The sequence below is a fragment of the Netta rufina genome, assembly GCF_964035555.1.
Source record: "Netta rufina genome assembly, chromosome: 3".
NCBI classification, from domain to species: Eukaryota; Metazoa; Chordata; class Aves; order Anseriformes; family Anatidae; genus Netta; species Netta rufina.
This window is the reverse complement of record NC_140125.1, coordinates 29,215,055-29,237,236: the sequence shown is the minus strand read 5'-3', so window position 1 is coordinate 29,237,236 and position 22,182 is coordinate 29,215,055. Positions and strand designations below refer to the sequence as shown.

Sequence of the window (22,182 nt, the reverse complement as noted above, 5' to 3'; positions counted from 1 at the left end):
TCATTACTTACAGGCAAAAGAGAGTAGTGACAGTAAAAGGTGAATTAATTGCTTTGGTGTAAATATCTGTTGGAGTTAAGGACATCCACTGGTTCTGATAATGTGTTGGTAAAAATTCAGGTCCGTTAATCATCAAGAAAGGAAGGAAACCTGAGGCAGTGGCTTAATGAGACCACTTTTACCTTTTACAGCACAACAAAAGCAGATCAAATCTGTGGGACATGGCACAAGGAAATAATTACGGACAAAGCAGCAATGGGGTGGCCGATGAATCCCCAAACATGCTGGTGTACAGAAAGGTAAGCTTTGCTTTTCAAAAGCTGAGGACGGTACTTCAGGAAATGGTGACGTCCTGAACTCTTTTGCCTAGCAAGTGAGGCCATCATTTTTACTGTTTCTCTACGCTGTACTGAATAGAAGCTACTGCTGTGCTTTGGTGTGAATGAAGCAGAATGATTTCTGAACACAATCACCTGACATGGACTTGGACTCTTTTTTTATCTGTTGACGTTTATGCTGCCTAATGCAGATCAAATGGCATGTGAAAAGTAGATCTATATTCCAGGTACTGCTAGTGACTCCTATGTTACAAAGTGACTGGATTTGTTGTTTTGAATGGTAAAATATAAATGCACGTGTCAGCTGTGCATCGTGTTCAGGATCAGTTGGTTTTGATTCGAAATACTTGATATATTTAATTCACTTTATGCATAGAAACATATGACATGTGCCAGAGACTGGAAGATGTTTTGATTTCAAGCATTCACTTGTAATACCTATTAGTAAAATGAATTCATATATTTTAAAGCAAAATATTAACTACATAATGTATTATTTTGTATTGCTCTCTCTGGGCAAAGATTCTTAAAGTATAGGAAAGTCAGAACCATTAACTTATATGAGGAGAAAACTGATTAAAGATATTATTTATCTGCAATCATTAGAACTTAAAAACAAAAGAAACTTAAACAAACAAACAAAACAAAACAAAACAAACATACACTTCAGGGATTCTCTCTGGGAAGGATTTCTAATGTAATTATTCTAATAGCATCAATATACAAATTTCCAGACACTGAACTTCAGGAGTGGGGGTTATGTAGCCACTATGCTTTCATTTATGTGGCAGTAGATGCTTGGGGATTTTGAAATGGTTGACACACTATTATTTTTTACTGTAAACTTGGTGATTGTGTTTATTTTGATAAATCTTTAATTGCATTTTTCAAGAGAGAATAGCAATTTCTAATAATAGAGAAAAAAAGATGCTCTTGCACACTGAAATACATAATTACATAACTACTTGTTTATTCCTAGAATGCAGTACTTTCTAGCTTGTTTGTTTTTATCAGGTGGAAAAATTAATATATTTTAAAAGGCACTGACTTTTATTTTTGCAAGTTAACTGTAACAAAATATCCAATATAAACACAGTTTAGTCTTTGAGGAGAAATGAGGCATCAACAGTAAGTTATCTTTTCCCAGAAATTATAAAATAGTCTCAAAATTAAGATGGATACATGGCTTATTTTTCTTTCCTATTTTAAAATATATTTCTGATTTCAGTGGGTTCTGATGGTATTTGCTCTGTTGAAAAATTATATTTTTTTTCAAAAGTGAATGAATTTATGAATTTAACCTTCATTATATGTCTATGTAAAATTGCACATCTAGAAAAATACAGGGTTACCTTAAAATTGACATCACAAGTGTGTTTCAAAATGAAATCGTGTGCATTAATTTATATGTAAAGATGTTCTGCATATATTAAAAGCAACGTACCAAAACTTATATTATATTACAAGCCTTCATAGGGTTTTGATCTTTCTGGACAGAATTTTTCCATATTTGTACTCTGTGCTGAGAAACAAATCTTTTCTCTGCTTACTTAGTACACAGAGGAGAAAAACAGAGAAACTGTCTTTTCCTGTGGTGTCTTTGTCTCAGCAGCTGTCCAAGCTTGTGATCTATTATATTTCGTATTACCTCATGCCAGAATTTAACGTTGCCCCAGAGCAGCCTCCAGATTCAAAGGAAACTTCTGAAGCAGGTGACAAGAATCCTGGTGATGCAGGGAAAATTTGAAAATGGGGAGTGGGAATAGGACATAAAACCTTGGTTACATGTTCAGCATCAAATACATTTTCAGTTCTCTGTAATCAGATGTATGGGGATGGTATCAATTTGTCTTCTAGTATAGCAATGGTCCTTCTCTTGTTATCATTAAAATGCAAGTGGTGCACCAAGTATTAAACTTCCCAAACCTTCCCAAATCTTCTACAGTATTACGTGCCATATCTATTTTTATAGATCTCAACTTATTTTTGTAGCATACTGAATCAAAAGGGTCATTTAAAGTTGTTAGAGTAGAGAGAAAACTTAGAATAGTCTTCCCTATGGCAATATGCAAGGAATAGGTGACAAAATAATAGATAACTTTAAAAAAAATCCCCTACCTTTTTCTACAGTAAGTTATTGGTTGTAGTCAAATGTGTTATAATTTCTGTGCCTAGAACATAAGAGAAGGATAGTTAAGTAGAAATCGTTTCATTTCAGAATATATTGTCTCTGAATATCATTCTTTAATAGCAACAACTAAATCACAGGATTCCTTGTAATACATTTGAAAACACAATACTTCTGTCTGTCATTGTGTTGGAAATGAAAGCGTTGTGCAGAGTGAACAAAGAACTTGATCTGCCAACTTTGTGAAGGACTGTTTTTTGGCCAACTGAAAAAAATATTAATAGTTGTTAGGGGAAAAAAAAATATTAAAAGTGCAGTTGACTGGCTTCAGAAGGAAAATGAATTTGAAGTCTTGTAATTTGAATAACACTGCAATTTTTCTTTTAATTTTTATTTTTTTCAGTAGTTTATACAATGCCAACACATGGAGTACCATTCATTTTCTGATATATGTGCCTGCAAGGAATAGGTGGGACACTTTTCTTGTGATAATAAGAACTAAAATTTGGCCATGCTATGTGAAGACAATGGCTATAAAAATATAATTATGTAAACTGATGATTCTTGCTAGTCTGTCTAACTTCCAGACAATCTGAACTAAGTATATTCTAAACTATGAGGACTTTCAGCCCTGGGTTTCCTAAATCCTGATTATGTCAGGAGCATTTTGCAGGAAATAGAAAGAGCGTTCTTTAGAGAATGAAGTTCTGGTGTTTACAAATTGAGTATTATTGCACTTTAAAGTAAGTTGTGAACTCTTGACATGGAAGTTTTTCCTTTTTTTTTTTTTTTTTTAAATCTTGTGTTTTTTTTTTTTTTTAAATCTGGTTTGTGATTAGTTACTCATCTGAGGGATTGAAGAAAGATTATCAAAATGCAGTGTAAAGCATATTTTTCTTATAGTAGCTTGTATTCACAAAAAAGTTTTATTGCATTTTACTTTCAGATATGAAATACTCGGGAAACAAACGAACAAACTGTAGGATATTTTACTTCAATATTCCATGCATGCATAATTCTAAAATGACTTATTTGAATCTATGATGGAAAAGGCAGTAACATGAATGAATAGTTCCTTATATCATTTTTATTCTGCCTCTTAAGATGCTTATGTGTCAGTGGTTTTATGCCTTGGGGAATACTTTCTATTTTAATAGAACGTCAGTTGCATTATTCTTTTTGGCTATCAGCCTAATTATAAAGTAATGACATGTGACATATCATTGGTACTGACATACCTTGGAAAAAGTCCTGAATTTTTCTGCCAGTAGCCTTAGGCAAACATGGAAAATGTAAAATAAATAAATAAATAAATAAATAATAAAAAATAAAAAAAATCCTGCTTTTACTTCCTCTCCAACAGAGTTCATTTCAGTCAGCAATTAAAAGACATAAGACATTATGAGCTAAAGGTAAGGTTTCTAAAGAAATCTTGGATTTCTTTAACGCTAGTTTATTGCTAGAAGTTAGGTCTTAAAGAAGATGCTTGAGATGTAATATATGGTCTATGTATTGTGCAGTTTCAGAGCCTAACTTAGCCTGTTTTGTCCGGTGTGTGGCACAAATGATTCAAAAAGAGTTGTCTTTGAAGAACTTCCATTTTAGACTTCCTGCTGGTCCTACCAAACCTTTGCTTATCTTTCTGGTCTGTTCTTTGTTTACTTTTTTAGTCAAACATATGCTGCAAGGATTAGAAGTTTAATGGTTATTGTATTGCTGTCTGAACTAGCTTCATTTGAGAGATGATGGTCTTATTTTGTAACAGGAAGATTAACCTTGTCTGAATAGTAATATTCTTGTGACTGAGGCTTTGATTCTCCGTATTCCTCACTGCCCCAAATGTTAAAATAGCTTTTTCCAAAGCTGATTAGAATTGCTAACAGTTGAGGCTTTCAGTGCTGTAATAATGTGAGTGATGTGTTTGTTCTGTTCTTGTGTCAATTGTTGAAGGTCATATACACCAGTACCCATGTATAGAAAAAGCTGAATTTATAATCTCAAGCTAGTTTTTAGTTTACCATCGTAGAAGCTATGACTCCCAGATGTGATACTTTAAAAAATGTTGTAAAAGAGCATTAGAAAATAGTGAGCACCATCTTCCAATAACCATTCTTCTATCCTCTGCTTGTACAAGAGGTGACTTTCAGGGTTGAGTGCATATAATACTGTGTTCTCATGTGGCTTTTATGTAGTGTTCACTTAAAAAAGATTGTTGGGAAAAAATGATATCAGTTAACTCTATTCCATGCAGCCTGTGAAGGTAAGGGAGGGTGTAGTAGGTGGCATTTTTCTAAGTGCTGTCACTCACTCATATAAGAATTAATTTGATACTATGCATTTCTGAGTACACTGTCATAACTTATGTGTGCATCTTGATCCCAGTGAAAACTGCAGAGTTTGTTACTCCATTGTACATGCAAATGCCAGGGTGGTACCTGAATTTATGTTTTTGGGAATTAAATTACAGTAAACCTGTACAATATGAAGTTTGTTCTTAAGAGCAGAATGGTGATGCTGTTGCAGTTTGTGCAAAGTGTGAATGCTGTTCTTGGTCTTATTCTGACACGCTTATGTATAGAATTGACTGAGATCAATCCACAATTATGGGCCTTGGGAATTCTGACTGTAAGATGTGAACAGAACTTTCCTCCCTCTTCAGCATGAACATCATGAGGATGTTCATAGTTCTGGAGTAGCTGGTTGCTGTTAAAGTAAGCTAGGTGATAGTTAGGGGGCAGGAACTCAATACTGAGGGACAGAATAGTTGCTAGATTCTGTGGAGTGCCCATGTTTTGCTGTATGCTCTCACCCCTTCTTCTTAGTTTATGTTGTATCTACCAGCTGTGCAGTTGTTCTTTTTTATGCTGTATCCACTTCTGGAATAGTTATTGTCAACACTAGGTAGAGAATACATGTATATGCTTTGGCATCATTTGTCATAAGAGCAGTATAAAGGATTTGACTGTCTTGCAACTATACAGAACCACTGAAAATGCAACCCAAAGAAACATGATTAAAACACCGTCTACTGGAGTTAGCAGGTGGCTAGATCTGCAGATGTGAGAGGTGCACCTGCCCTGTGTGTTTGCTTTGGTGATTCCTGCTGATATTTTTATTTCTTTCTATTCTCTTCTTCCTTCCACTAGGAGTAGAAATGTATCAAGTGATTTTACAGTGAGAGGTTTGCTGCTTCTTACTGTTGGTCTAAGCTTGATGTGCTCAGATCACTAGCATTACTGTCAAATACAAAACCACCACAGAATTCTGTGCCACCATGTTACTTCCTTTCTCCATCCCACATGCCACCTGAAAACTGTATGTGTCTGTTTTGATTGTGCGTTGTCATTTTTAGTTTCTCTCCATTTTTCCTTTGAAGCATTCTACATTTGTAACTATGGAAACAATGATGCTATTGATAGTGACGTGCAATATGGAGTCAGAATTTGTTTGTTTGGGAGTTTTTGTATTTTGTTTTCTTTCACTTCAGACTTCCAACATGGTTTCTGGAGTGCAGGAGTTTCTTGTAGTAACTTGTATCAGATGATAACATTTGAAAGATTCCCACCAAAGCTGATATGAACAAGACTACATTAAAAATGTACATGTAAATAAAACTTGTTAAAATATGGCTATTTTTCCATTTCAGCAATAACAAACAATTGAAGTTTATTTGTAGTTTTAAGTATAGGAAACACCACAACAACTTCTTCAGATGAATCTGTAAAAGCTGCTGAAACAGAAGAAACTTGGTTTATGAAGTTCATCTACAGTCTAAATCCCTGGTGGAACCTAGAAGAAACAGAATGTCATCAGCAGAATATGTCTAGTGCTTTCATGCTATAAAACTTTTCATGCAAATTGGTGGGAAGGGTTAAGACTGCAGATCTATTAAAATACAGGGTGTGAATGTAGTTAGCTTTCAACTATATCTTAAAAAAAAAATACAAAAGAGTTGCATATAATTATTGTCTGTGTTACCAGTGGGTAGGCTGAGGCATGTTAGAGCAGTGGAAAAGCTAGAAGTCTCTTTTTGATGAAGTAGAACATGGTATTTTCTACAGAGAAGGGCTGAGCTTGCAAAATACTGCCTGGACTGACTTCAATATGTTCCATTATTATTACTATTTAATGAATTGCAGCGGTAGGGGGAAGGAGCTGGTAATGCGGGAGGATAACTTCTGTGGATTTTGATCAAGGAAAGAAAAGTGTGGATTTTAGTGGTGGTAATGTAAACCTTAGGCAAATGTATGAGGGGAGAAAATTTTGTGAGTGGGGATAGTCAGAGAAGACTGAACCACTTCAGTAAAAATCTTCAAATGAAACTTTCAGATGATGATGCAGTGAAGAAAAAGTAGGAAATAACACCTAGAATTTTTCACAACAAAGGGATCAGCTGGGAATTTTGATTTTGGCTTTGATTCCAATGAGCTACAAAAAAAAAGTTGGAGATAAAGAGGTTGAGCTGGTTATAAGAGTACATGTAGCTTATAATAACTGGAATGTATATGGCAAGAATGATGTTGCCTGGTAAGCCAAACATTAGTCCTTGGAGCTGAACTGTCTGAGAACTGGAGTTTGGAGCCTTAGCTTTATCTGGAGTGGGAGAGCAGATTGGGGTTTGTGCAGGAAAGCAAGCTGGCCAAGAAACTGAGCTGTAGGAACAGGAATAGAAGCATAAAGCCATCATAACTGTCAGTGAAGCTTTTACTAGATAATATACAAACTTCTTCACTGACAGGGACAGAAGCTTGATATTAATGAAACAAAAAACTCAAACTGTAGAATTTAAACATCTGTATATTGCAGTCTGTTAAATTGTTCAAAAATTGGTTTATATAATAGGGAAAAAATTTTCAAATATGCATTTCAATTAAAACCCCAAATGGTTTTCAAATGGTGGGAGTCCAGAACTAACTATACTTTTTATTTCTTATGAGAACAGACTTCAGATTATTTTCCTTTTGGATTTCACTGAACTCCCCAAAATAAGGAGTTGGTCTGTATCATGAACATTCAGTTATTCTTTGAGTAGTTTCATCATACCTTTTCTTTTCTTCTTTTTTGTTGGGGGTCTTGGTCATCTTCCCTAAGCCTATGCTTAGTTTATGTGATACCCTGCTGTGGTAGTCAGTTTATAATCTTTGTATTAATTATCCTCATACAACTGGGGCCTGTTTTTTATGCATGTGTCTTTTTGAAAGCTTCCTTTGTCAGATGCTGCTATGAGTTTCCTTCAATTTATTTGTAATGCTCTGTCCATTTCCGAGAAGATAGCTTTGTCGGCTGAGCTTCAGTGAAATTGCTTTGTCTGTGGAAGTAAACAGGGCATTGCTCTTACTTCTGTTACCTGCTTTTCCCTCAAAGATACTTCAGGTTAAAAGTTCACTGTTGATGAATTAGGAACTGGAGAAATGACACCACAATGTATATTTTATACATCTTTTTCAATGCAGATGTGTAACTCCGTTGCCTATTTTTCAAGTATTTTAGAATTATTTTGCTATTTCTACTCAGGAACATCTTTGATAGCCACTGAATGAAATCTGAAGTGTATTGGATCCATGGTGTCATTCATATAAAAAATCCTTTTTGGGGAGATGTCTAAGGATTTATCGTGTTGCAAAAAATTTGGTGATTTCATTCTTAAAAAACCTGAAGCAGGTGCTGAAGAGATCCTAAGGACCAACCAGATAGAAATCTATCCATGGAAGTCAGTGGAAAATAAAAAAAAAAAAAAAGTCATTTTCCTGTAATTCTTTTTACAGATTTATGAAAAGATACTTCTGAGAAGTGCATTTCAGGTAAAATGGGAAATTTGAAAAATACATGTATTAATTCTTCTGCAACACTGCTGCTGCAGTTTGTGATTGTTTTCAGTAGTATTCCAGTAGTCTAATCTGACAAACAGATTGGTGATTATAAATATCCTCAGAGCAATGCAGAGTCCTGCTGCTGTGGGACAAACTGTGACAGTGGGGTGGGCCAGTTCTTATGATGTAGTCTTGTGGGGTCAGGAATCTTACTGGCATATTGCTGTTGTGACAGTTATGTTTTTGTGCATGTTTTTTATTGATTAAATAACAAGTCACATTTAAACAAAAAAAAAGGCTTTCAACATACGTGGAAATTGTTTTGGAGGGAATATTACAGCAGCCAAACCATCTTGTATTGAGTCATAATTGTATATGCATGAACAGAAAGCTTGTATTCATGTACCTTTAAAACATAATGGTCTTTGAGAGTATGTCATATATATGATATAGCAGTATTGTACCTTTCCTACCATGCTGTAAAAATGAATTGCATGTATTTGTCAATATGATTCATTCATCTTGTATATGCAGTGCAGCTAAAATAAATCTGAATTCCTGTCTTTGAGATTCTGTTTGCAGTACAGAAGTATTTTGAATAGATGTTATTTAAAGATGCCCTAAATTCTGATGGAAATACAGTTTTTCTGATCTACTTTTATATCAGGATGTATAAGCAGTTTACTGAACGCACTTTAAAAGAAAGACATATTAGGGCCTCTTAACAGCTACACTTCTCTGAACTACAGACTGTAAGAGGTTTAAATCTGAATTAGATTCTGCCCTCAGGTGTAGATTCACAGCACCTCTGGATATCAGTGGGAGCTAAACAATTACAGTTGATACAAAATCTGTATCAAAAAGAAAAATGGCAAAGCTTAAAATAAAACAAAAAACACAAAACCTTGAGTTAGATATTTTTACAAGAACTTTCATTGTGTTGTGTGCTTCAGCCTTTATGGAGTGCATATAGGACATTTTGCATCTGTACCACAAAGTCCTTGCTGTTGGCATGTTTAGTGATATAGGCATGTAAGTGTGATCTGAAGAATAAACTAATGATGTAAACTAATAATGTAAAATAGATGATATGCAGAATAACTAAACTCAATCAAATTATATAATTAGTAACCATTTACTTTGATAAATTTAAGGTACTCTGTACAAAGTACTACCTGGAATGTGGTAATATATGGTGATTGTAGGAATTCTCCTTTAGCCAGATAGAACACACTAAAGAACAAAAGTTCTACCCAGCAGCTTACAGTATTACTAGATTTCAGATGTCTCAGCTTTTTTTCAGAGTTACTAAGCAACCACAAATCTCATTCAAGTCACTAGGAGCTAAAGATTTTTAGTACCTTTTCACAAATCATGCCTATAACCCTAGGGTATCATCACAGTACCTGAATGAAAGGAGGGGGAGGGAGAGGGGAACAGAAAATGAGATTCTGGCCCTTGTAGTCTGGAGTCCATCAGAGGAGAAGAACTATACAAATACTCATAATGCTAATGCATTAATTTCTTTCTCTAAAGAGAAGATAAATGCTTTTGGCTTGTATGAAGCAGGAATAAATATTATAGTGCTTTATCTATATTAATTTCTTCAAGTGAAATTCATTTCTTAAAACAAAAAAAAAAACCACCAAAAATGTAGTAAGAGAATGGTACCTTTGCTATAGGAAAATCATATAATGGAATCATAGAATGGATTGGGTTGGAAGGGATCTTAAATAGCACCTGGTTCCAACCCCTTGTCATGGGCAGGGACACTTCCCTGCAGACAAGGTTGTCCAAAGCCCCGTCCAACACGGCCTTGAACACTTCCAGGGATGGAGCACCCACAGCTTCTCTGGGAAACCTGTTCCAGTGCCTCACCACCCTCATAGTAAAGAATTTCCTCCTAAATCTAAATCTACTCTCTTTTTGTTTAAAACTTACCCTTTGTCTTGTCACTACACTCCCAGATGAAGAGTCTCTCCCCATGTTTCCTGTAGGCCCCCTTTAAATAACGGAATCTTTCAAAGTTTAGGCAACTGTTCTGTTCTACAGACACTTGTGACCTGAACTACTTAGTTTCATTTATTATGGAAGAAAATATTGCTGATCTTGCTTTCTCTTTGCCATCAACTCCACTTGTGTTAGAACTACTTTTGGTTGTCTAAGAGCATATTCAATTGTTCATTAAACATGTGTTGTTCTCATACTGAGGTAGCATTTTTGTCTCATTTTGATATATATATTGACAAAAACTGTGGAGATGTTCTATCTGTTTATTTAGTTTCATTTGTGTTTATCTGCAGTGACACATCTGTAACTGTCACCACATTAACTTATTAACAGAAACTTAAGTACGCAGTTGATCAGGCAGGCCATAGCCAATGCTATTGTCTCTGGGATTCTTTTATGCTTCTTTTCACTCTGGAAATTGAGGCATACCTTTGACTGCAATACCACCAGACTTGTCCTTTCTAATCCCCTATTCCATTGTTCAGAATCTCTTATTTTAAGCTATGAAAATAATGTCATGAAGGTATAAAAGTGTACGTATGCTTCTGAACTTTCTACCTTTCTTTCCAAGTCACTGGTGTTTATTATGTAAAATAAAGATAACCACACATGCTGAGATTTCACTTTATGTTATCTGAAAGGGTATTAGCACACAAGTGTATTGATTTTAAGTTCCTTCGACTTGCCATCCATCCTATTTAAAAAAAAAAAAAAAGTATTGAGGAACTACACTTATTGATGTCTCTTCAAATAGGAATTCTACCATTTTTTTTTTTTCTCATGTGAAATGGTTTATTTAACTAGATTATTTTATGCGGCTTATTCTTGGTCATTCTTGGCAATATTGAAAGACATGGAATAAGTTCAAGGAGAAAATGCAAGTGAGGCACTGAAGGATTTATTTAGCATTATCATTTATCATTTTATCACTTAATTTTATCACTTGCAATGTGTTTATCTTCATGTGAGCCATACCATCAACTGGTCTGGTGAAGATAAACAGGGTCAAACGAGGGCAGCACGAATCTGCAGGTGTGTTTGGAGATAATGCTGGAGATTCACTAGGTGGTGCTCTTCTCCCTGGGTAGTGAGCAAATATCCCGCAGTGATACTGAGAGGGTTTATGTTGAGGAAGAAAGGAATACTGGTCTCATAAATAGCGTGTTCCATGCTGGGTGTTGATGTTGGCGACCTATTCAAATAATTGATTGAGTCTTTTATAGTGGTTTTAATTCGTTGATATCCATTCTGCAGTTTTCAGGGTGGGAAGCCTCTACTGTCATCATGTGTTTGTCAGTGAGCCTAAACACTGCAGTTTGTTGCCTGCACTTGTTGCCTGTAGGAGACTGTTGGGTTTAGTATTCTACTGATAAACTGAAAAGATAATTTCTGTGCACGGAATAATATACTCGAAGTATAAATAAAGAAGTGGGTAAGTGATTTGGGGAGACCACTCAAAAGAGGCTGAGATCAGGTAATTTCCATATATATATATATATATATATATATATATATATATATATTTTTTTTTTTTTTCAGTGCATGGAATGGTCACTTCCAGAATAGTAGTTGAGGATCACCAAAATGGAAGTGGAGCTTGCTACAAATTCATTATTCACATGAATTGATCCAAATGTCAGTGGTTTTGTTTTCTGTTATCTTGGCAGACTTTAGCAAGAACAAAAAGGTTTCTGTGTGTTCTCACCTTTCTCCATTATCTCACCTTTTTGACTTTTTCATATAATCCATATAGACATAGTAAATGAATTTTAGATGAGTATTCCAAATCTGACATGAATATCTTAGCATCTATTTAAGTTTTAGCCATACTGTTGGCTACATCTGAATATTTTTGTCCTATTCTTTTTGAAAGCTATGTTGGACAGAGGAAATTAACTGGTTAGACTTAACAGTGTTAAACAGAAACACTCGTTGTTCTGGGTGTTTGTTTTGTTAGCTATCCTTGGGACAGAAACTTCTTTAAACATAAAGCGTCTTAAAACATCTGATAGATGCAGTTAAGGTGGGAAATTTTCCCTCCTAAGGTTTTTTTTTTTTTTTTTCCTATTTACTTTATAGTTGTAGAGGTGGAATTTCACTTTGTGTGTCTCCAAATATGGAATAAATGTTGTCCTCACTCAGATTATTAAGGTTAATTCCTTGAAAATTACTGTATGGTCTCTGAGGAAGCGAAATGCTACAGAAGGTGTTATGCAGTGGCATTCTGGTGGTAGCATGCTAGGATTGTGAGGAGCGGGCTTTTCCCACTGAAGTAGGCTATAATGTAGAATGAGTTAGATGAAATCTTATGTTTTGTTTATATTTTCAATATTCCCTTCAAAGTAAATGTCACGATCACTTTTGAAAGAATTTCCTTTCTACAAGCCAAGTAAGTTTTCGTAATTGACATATCAATTTTAACGTTAACTATTAAGACAGTGAATGATTTCTTACAAGCAAGAATAAATTAGATAATAGTCATTAGCCAGTGTAACTTCTTTTTCATGAATGAGGAGATGAAAGATGTCTTGAGAATATAGTCTGTATTAGAACATAGTGGAAAGACTGGCAGATAGGATGTTGCACTGAAATGCAATAGTAGTCACACTTTTTTTTTTTTTTTTTTTTTTTTTTTGCTAGAATGATTTGTGATGAATGGTCTGTTGTATCACTCTTCTAATATGTCAGATCTTAGCCTATTTCCTCCCTTTAGAGATTCAATGTGATCATGGAGTAGGAGACTCCAAGCATGGGAGAACTGGGTTAAGTCTAGGTTGTGCTGCTTAATTGTTTTTGAACAAATCACTCTATATCAAGGAAGGTGAAAAGCTTACAGGCTCTTTGTGCTTAGCTGTTTAGGATGCAGGTAAGTAAGAGGTAGGTATTATTTTAAATGGTAGCTGAAACAGGATTGATCTTAAAAGTAAAGATCATTTGAACACTAATCCATTTTTTTTTTGAGAAAGAAGATTGGAACCACAGAAATTCTTTGTTTGTGCAGTGCTGCAAAAATGGCTGGTGAATTCTTGTGATATCACAAGAATGCAATTTGCAGAAGAGCAAGAAGTGTGTCTAAAGTCAAGTATTGCATTTAGAATACAGGGCAGTGGGAATATGGATGTAATTCATTGTTCTGCTTTCCTGTTTGATAAAATAGTAGCAATTTTGTTTCCCATTTGAAATTTGGAGATAATGCAGCTGGACTTTAAAGAGACACTGAGGATAAAATTAATTATATTTTTGGATAGTGGATAGCATGGCGATGGCAGTATCACAGTAATGAATATTGCCTTTTTTTTTTCACTGATAGAAATTTTTTTTCCAGTTGATTTTTCAGAATTCCACTGTGATGATGTGACTCATTACAGATCTAACCTTTGACTTTCTGACTAATAGATTCTGTATCATTTTTGAGTGAAGTTTCACTAGCCTGGAGAAGTTTGACTCCCAGTGGAGTGTTAAGCAGAGATACAGTGGTCGAATCACTGCATGGTGTGCTGATAGTATATTTCCTAGAGCCATTGTTTCTGTTTCTATACCTGCTTCAAATTCTTCTGTGAGTGATGGCAGAGGGAAAAAATGTACATGACCTACAGTACTGGCCCATCTGTGAAGACCAGATGGCATCTGTAATATTTTTTCCCTTCCATTCCTTGTAAATTGTCTAGGGGAAACTCTTGCTGAAACAAGAATAGTGGAAGTACTGACTTTTATTGACAGAGTGGCATTTTGTGTTTTGTAACCACTGCAGCCCAACTATGTAACGCGTATGAATACCATGTTTGAAATAATATGAAATTCTATGAAACCCAAATTTAGGGCTTTTTCATGCCACTAAAAGAACAGAGAGGATATCTGTAACTAAAGCAATGTGTAGGAGCCATGTTTATGAGATTTTGCTTCCCAGCAGTTTGAAACTAATCAGAATACTGAATTAATTCACACTGTATTTTCCCCAAGCTTTAGTTTTTGTAATCTATATTGTAATTGTACCTCTCAGCAATATATCCTAACTTTGTAATATTTGCTACACTGAAGCATAAAGTCCAGTCTGTCAGTCGTCATCCAAATGGATAGCTTGCATTTAATATGAATAGCAAAGACTTGAATGAGCCTATGCAGTTTTGTACACAGTATTCCTGTGAAATATGAGTAGACTTGCAAGACAACAGGCTTACCTGTTTCTCTTACTTAATAATTGTACACTCAGGTTGACATTATTGACATCTGTGTTACTGCCAGCAGAATTTATTTCCCCAAACTGTGTGTGCATTTGTGTACGTATGTTTGCAGCTGGTGTTTTAGCTGTGACTAAATGTTTTTCCACCCAGCTTAAAGAGTTATATGCTTTTATCAGTGTGGTCCTTTCTTTTATGTTTACATATTACATCTGTACATGGAAGTGTTTTGCCTTTGAGCAAAGGGAGAAAATCATCTAGAGGAAAGGCTATGCTATTAAAAGTGCATGCTTTCTACAGACCTACAGATCAGCAAGTTTGGACATTTTATAACTATTATTATTCAGTCAGCTCATTTTGTAATATCCATGAAATATTTTATTAAAGACATTCAAACATATTCAAGCGTTTAGCAAGTACTGCTTCTGAAGTAGCAAGTCATGTGTCCCTTCTTAACTTGTACAGCAGATACTGTAATTTCTCTAAGAAAGTCTCTCTTCATTTGCCTCTTCTAGTCATAAAACCATTGCTCTGGAATGATTAGTTTTGCTAATGATAAATATTTTTCACACTTTGGATTAGTGTCCAGTTTCTTTTTCACTTTTCATAAAATTTTATCAAGTAAAATTAGGAGTGCCTTGGTATGTCACTTCTAAAGTAATTTATTTGCCAAAAGCATCTTTACTTCTCAGACGTGATTTTTTTTTTTTTTCCCAATTATAAGTAATAACTATGTAGTCCAAACACCAGCATCAATATTATTTTAAATTGTTAGAATCTTGTTGGCTGTTAATGAGGCTGAGTCATGATCTCAGACAGTGCATGATTTTGAGTCTGATGATATGTTGGGTTTTGTGCTATTTCTGGTTGTGTCCAAGGTTGGGTGATTTTAAGCCTGATGATATGTTGGGTTTTGTAATGTTTGTGGTTGTGTCTGTAACAGGCATATGAGAAATTACAATTTCAGACCAATTAAAATGTTCCTTCTGCAATCACAAAAAAATTTTTTTGTGAGCTATGATACGTTCATTTCTGCATTTTTATCTCACTTTTCACTGATTCAGGTCAGTACGGAAATCCTAATAAGAAAGCTTTAATAAGCATAATTTGATTGCATTGAAATTTTAGACAAGCCTCCAAACCAAGGAACCAATGCAGTATATATGGACTAAAGAAATGCATGTTACATGGAGAGCAAAGAATTTTTTCTCAGTTTCATTTTTGTTGAAGTATTAGCAATCTAATCATAGTTGCTCTTAGTCCAGTTATAATACTCAACACTCACACACATAACCCTAATTATCCAATTATTACCTATGCCAAATAATAGTATGGGTAAAGCTGACACAAATTATTTAGTATCTACTTCTTTTTCTGGTGTTACACTGAATTTTTCTCTGTTCCTTAGGGTCACTGATGCTAAGTTTTCTTCTAGAAGGATGGTGAAACATTATAGTAACTCATCTGCATCCTGATGGACAAAGCATGGTGTTGATAATGAGTACTTCTTCCTCCTTGCTCTTGAGTCTGCTTGGATTTATTTTTAAGCATTTTCCAACACCATTATCTTGCTTGTTCTTTCTTTATTGCTCCTCAAATTCAATTTTACATGGAATTACATTTTACATTTTACACGAGCTTTATTATATATGGTCAGTTTTACTCAGTGCTCAAGGCTGCATTCCTTTACCAGGAAGCTGATGGTTTGTATTTGTAGAACTGTAACCATGGTATGATCCTGTGCCAGTGCTGCCATCTACCGCTTGACCTTTTGGGGGCTTCTGTAACAGATACCTATCTTTTTTCAGCAGGCTTCAAACTTCTTTATAACATAAGTAATGTTTTTTTAGCCCAGTCTCATTGCATCATTTTCTTACGGTCATCGTTCAAAAGCAATGGTCCATTAGCAAATCTGTGTATTGATAGATACAAAGTTTTGGTATTATTTGTTGTTAATAACTATTAGTTACAAGAACGTCAATGGTATGTTAACAAAATTACTTTATAACATAATAAAGGACAAATTAATCTAGTTGTAGATATGAAGACATTGTAGATATGTAGACATTGTTTATTTAAGCTTCTGATTCTTGCCTTTTTTAAAACAACAGGAAAGCCATGAGATTTATCTTGTAAATATTCCATAGTTTAAGATCTGTGCACCACAAGACACTAGTAAAATAGAGTAATAGTAAATGTAATGGGTGAGACCTGTTGCGGAAGAAATCCTGTCCATGGCTACTATCCAAAAATAGTCACTGTATGAGACTGCTGGTGAGTGTAATCCAATAGGCCCGTTAAAAACCATGACCTTACTCAAACAAGTGATTATTACACTTGCCTTCCACTCAAATCTTTATAACTGATGTCTGACTTTGCCCAGTTTGAATTTGGCAGTCAACTTAAATGAATGCAGGTGAAAGACCTTATTAAACAAAAAGCAGAAACAGAATGATTTTGAACATAATTTGAATATCCTCTTGGATTTCCTCTTGCATTTGCAGTATTTACCCGAGACCCTAAATTCATAACTGTTGATGCACAGAATAATTGAAGCATCTCAGCTGACAGCATTGATGTTCTTGAATTGTGATACATATGAAAGGCATTTTACTTGCACATAACTTTTCTTCTGTTTCCAATTCCATTGTGAGAGTGCAGAACTATATATATTTTGATATTAGCAAAGCTTTGTTATTGAGAATGTTGCAATTCAGTAAATCAGCTAACAATTAGAAGTGGTATTTGTAGAAGTTCTGTTGGAACCAAACATCCTCTTAAACACTGAAAACAATTATTTCTTTGCTGCTTTTAGGTAATAGAAATTCTAAACAAGAAAACTCCTCCTAGCTTATTGTAATAATAATCCTTCTTTGGTCTTGACTATCTGTATTTTTTTTCAACCTAGTACCACTGTTCACCAGACTTTGCAGTTAGATGAACACAACCTTTGATTGTCTGTGCCTCACTAAGAAGACAACAGAAAAATCGTTTCATCTCATGGAGTGACAAATTGATTTTTATTTTTATTATTTTTCTGCAGAGTATTGCTGAATCTTAAAGCTTGAAAGTTTGTTAAATCACAGATCTATTTTCATTCAGTGTTCATCAAACAGAATTTGCAGTTTCTGAATTTTTTCTCTTTTGGAATCCTTGACAAAAGACAGGAGACTTTTTTTTTTTTTTTTTTTTTTTTTTAAATTCACAAAGTTAAGGGCAATATTGGATATATTGTTTCATAACTAACTTCTACCATACTTCCCCAGAAGGAAGGTGTATTTATTTATTTATATATATTTTTTTCAGTTTGTGAATTACTGTGAATTTCAGTTTTAGAATGGAGTTGCAGTATTACATTGAGTTTTGAAATGGTTGCCATTGATATAGTACATTATTTTTTGGATTTTTTTTATTATTTGTTTTAGAGAAAATATGCGAGTATGTAGATGATTGAAAACTAAGCTTTACATTCTTGCTTTTGTTTTGAAATACATGCTCAAATGCGCTCGTCAGTACAAATGTCTTCAAAAAATTATGTGAATTTTGTAAACGCTAATCTGATGGATGAATTTATGCATTTACGTGGGTAGGTTAGATCATTTCAGACAGCAAAAAAGACTTTATTTTTGCAAATTAAGACAACTATCTTGTTATCATATTATTTTATTAAGTCAAATTATCTTGTTGGGAAAAAAAGAAAGAAAAAAAGAAAAAAAATGTTTGGGAAATTACCAAAAAACTTTGGCTTTTTTATTGCAGATTTGAGGGATCAAATATTTGAACTGGTTGTTATTCTTATCTGTAGTTGATAAAAATAGATTTCTGTTCTACTTCAGAGACTCTTAAGTTTCAAAATGATATTGTCTCTCTTGTGATTCTATATAACAATTTTCAATCACTATATCAATTTTTGGTCATAATAAACCTTGAAATATTGTAAACGCTGCCCTCAGGTACTTGTCCGAACAAACATTTTTATAGTTCTGCAAGTGACTAACAGGTCACTGTAAATACACAGTGCAATCCATACTTAAAAGAAATCTACTATTTAAGAGCCATCACAGTTTCAGAATAAAATTGAAAACAACTTTATATTTAAATAATGTTAGTACAAAAGCACAAGATACAGTGGTCGAGTCTCAAAACTGCTAGAAAACTCTTGGCACTTTACATATAGAGAGTATTCTAAACCACAGTAGTTTTTTTGCCTGCATAGCCATGACTATTGGGAGTTTGGTAAATATGAGTACCATTGTATTGGTAGGAGTAAGTCACCTGAAGGTTTTATTTATTTTTAACAAAGATGGTTCTCTGAGCTATTGCTGGACACAGACTTCAGTGTTGTAGAGCATTTATGATGCCAAAACACTGTGACATACCTATTCCTTAGTAAGACTACATAGCTACATATTTTCAGAACCTCTCAGTAGTTTAGTAAAGGAAAACTATGTAATTTGACTTTAATGCAACTGCTAGTGGACGCAATTTACAGTACTGTTGATGTGACTTATGGCATGATATGGTATTATACCTCTTCTAGTATTTGAGAACATTATTAGTAGCAAAACATATGTAGAAAGGTTTTCTAGTTGAGGAATGCAGGCATTAAACTAGTGGGTAAAACAGCTGAGGGTATGTATTTGAATATGATCAGAATCATGGAATCATTGAGGTTGGAAAAGACCTTCAAGGTCCATCTGGTCCAACCAACACCCTACTACTAATGTCACCTGCTAAACCATATCCCTAAGCACCAGGTCCAACTATTCCTTAAACACGCTCTTCTGGAAGTTTTAGCATTCAAATAGGTGCTGAAATTATTGAGTGCCTCAGCAGCAGATATTTTCTATTGATTTAAGAAAGTAAAATGAATTACTCATGAAATTCACTGGAAAGCTTTTAAGAAATAATTCCCTTTATTTTTATTTTTTATTTTACAAAGGTAAGTTCATCATGCACCTGCCTAAATCTGTAATCAAAGCTCTTCCTGTTTTTTCCAGCTATGAATTGTCTGTGTGTTGTAGGCTAAAGAATACAAATGGAACTCTGATTTTTTTTTTCAATTTGACTTTTAAAATTAATTTTAATATAATTGCATGTAGCTTATTTGATACAAACCCCATTTTGTTGATAGTGATTTTCATTAATGCTATTTTGCATATGGTAGCATTTGCCATTGATGACTTTCTTGCAGGTATTCTCATTGACATAAAATTAGAGGTAGATAAAATTCTAATTTGTCAGTATACTGATCTTAGGCTGTCTTGTGTTTATATACAACTACATGCTTTGCCACTGATAAGTATCTATTGGCTTGACTGCTTACCTGTACATTACTCTATTGATCTCTCTGCTTATCTTGCATCCTGTACTCTTGTGTCAGAGTCAATTTACTCCAAGGACACAGAGTATTTTTCAAGTCATTTAAACACACAGCAGGACGATTATCCGGATGATAGGTTTATCATTGATTTTTACAAAAGTTCGTGAGGTACATAATTAAAATCTAGCTGCATATGAAGACATGCATTTGAAAAGATGAAGTTTATATTTGAAGTGATGAAAAACAGCATTTATCCCCTGTTTCTGAAAACATCTCTGGGTTATTATTTTTTTTTAAAGCAGCAAATGATTATGAGAACAGTTCTTTTTGGGTATTGCTTTTGGATCTTGGAGAATGACTAAGTTTTCTAGGCTTGTAGGCTCTCAATATATAGTCTGTTTCATGACATGTCAAGTAGAGCTGAAAACCTGTGCCCTTCCAAAATCGAAGTTGCTCTCTATGGTGCCTTACCTATACATACAATATTTAGAGGGCTTATGTGGGAGCTACCCTCATCTTTTGGTTTACTGTATAGTAGTTATCCTATACTTGCAATGTTGTGCAACCTCATCTGTGTCATTCTCTCACTTATCATTTCTTCAAAAATTTGATTTTCTGTTTCATAGTAACTTGTGGTGTCCGTGTTAGGTAGGGGGTACATTGCTGGAGAGCTGATGGTACCATTTTGAAAACTTGGAATTAATTCTTCAGCAAACCTGCCTGCACTGATGCAAGAGGACTAAATGACTTATTTTACGGACCCCTAGATAACATACAACTTCAAATTTTGTTATGCTACTGGAATAGTTCTGGTAGTAAAAGTTACCGCTAAATTTCTGGGAAGTGACACATTTTCTGTCTTCTAATCACTTTCTGTGAAGCCTAAGGTCTGTAAGACCTCTGGTATCTTGGACCTTCTTAGCATGCAAAGTGTTCTGTATGAATTTCTCAGTAGGTGAGTACTGTTCTTCTAAATCAGCTGGTAAATAGTAACGTACTCCAAGCCTCTCAAGAATAGCTTTTCATCACGAGTTTATGCTTTCCTTGTGTGCACGTGCAGAACTGGAGAATGGATAACCTTCCTAAAATGTGAAAGTGGCTGCAGCCACAAAGTGACTTGATAGGAATGCTGTGAGAGAATAGTTGATTGCAACTGTATCAATTAAAATGTGCCATTTAACATCAACACACTAATACAGGGGTAGAAGATGCTAAAAATTTCCATAGTCCTCTCCATCTGTTTCCATTTGCCATTGAAATTGCTTTCAAAACATATTTTGAAGAGGAGAGATGAAATGCACTAGATGCACTGGAAATAGAGAGAATATTGAACTGGGAAGGCCCTTATCTTGAAACTGTAGTCCAGATTTATATTTAAAATGATGAGATTACTGTTTGTGTAGAAAAAGCCAATGTGACTTTTTTCAGTACAGCCTTTTGAAGTAGGTGACCTAACCTTCCAAGATAAAGGAAGGCTTGCAGTGATGTTAATGCTGGTGCTCCACTATATCATTTTTCTGATGGGTCAAGCATTATTCTTACTGATGTTCACCGGGATGTTCAATGATCTGGTTCTGAAAAGCAATAAAACAACTAGATAGATAACCAAAGCTTCAGTGAATATCTTAGTTGTGCTTAATGGGTCTTGAGATTTCCAAAGCATTTTATCACAAGACTGATGTTTGCTATTTGCTGCAAATGACAGACTTTACATTTCAGCACTTCTGCTTGTAATTGTAGGATCATGGAAATGTTGTTTGGAAAAAACAAAAACCAACCAACCAAACCAAAAACAAACCACCAAACTCTCAAGATCAGCTAGTTTAGTCTCCAGCTCAAAATGATTGTTGCCTAAATCAAGTCAGCTGTATTTGCCACTAGTTCTTCCCTGTCTGTGAGCTGAAAGAGAGAATCAGAGAGGAGTTAAGAACTGTAGAAATATAAAAGCAAGAGTAGTGTTATGAACAGATTTTTGTGAGGTTACTTTGAAATATTTGGGTAACATTGACTCTTGTTTAAAATCTGACAACTTTTAATATAAGGAGATATACATGTAGAATGGCTTTTTTTTTTTTTTTTTCCCCTCCACAATGTTTGAACATTTGGATGCTTTAGCAGAAGATATTTATTTAATCAGCGTGTTGAAATTCTATTTGGAGGCACATGCAGTAGTGCTAACTTGCAATGACTGTAAGTAAATCCATCAGATAGGTAATTCAGATAGAAAAATGTGTGTGTTAATACTGATTATATAAGACACCTTTTATTTCTGGCAAGGACCTTTAAGAAAAGCCCTTGTAATGCAGAGTAGAAAGGTATGCTTGTAGCTTGAACTATGAGAGATTCAGGGATATTTATTTGTTCTGAAAGGTCTTTCTGTTTAGGCTTGGAAAAT

The 22,182-nt window shown here is 34.5% G+C and overlaps 1 protein-coding gene across 8 annotated transcripts in view; it reads left to right on the top strand.

Moving 5' to 3' along the window:
* Nucleotides 1-203: 203 nt before the first annotated feature.
* Nucleotides 204-22,182, top strand: part of RGS7 (regulator of G protein signaling 7) — a gene marked incomplete at both ends in the record, with an annotated part of 263,440 nt that continues 241,461 nt past the window's right edge. For 7 of the 8 annotated variants that reach the window (XM_084284271.1, XM_084284273.1, XM_084284276.1 and 4 more), the window contains one exon: nt 222-299. In XM_084284271.1, the coding sequence (XP_084140397.1) occupies nt 222-299 (78 nt within the window). Of the gene's footprint in view, nt 300-22,182 lie in introns of all 8 variants that reach the window. The other variant, XM_084284277.1, reaches the window with a different exon arrangement.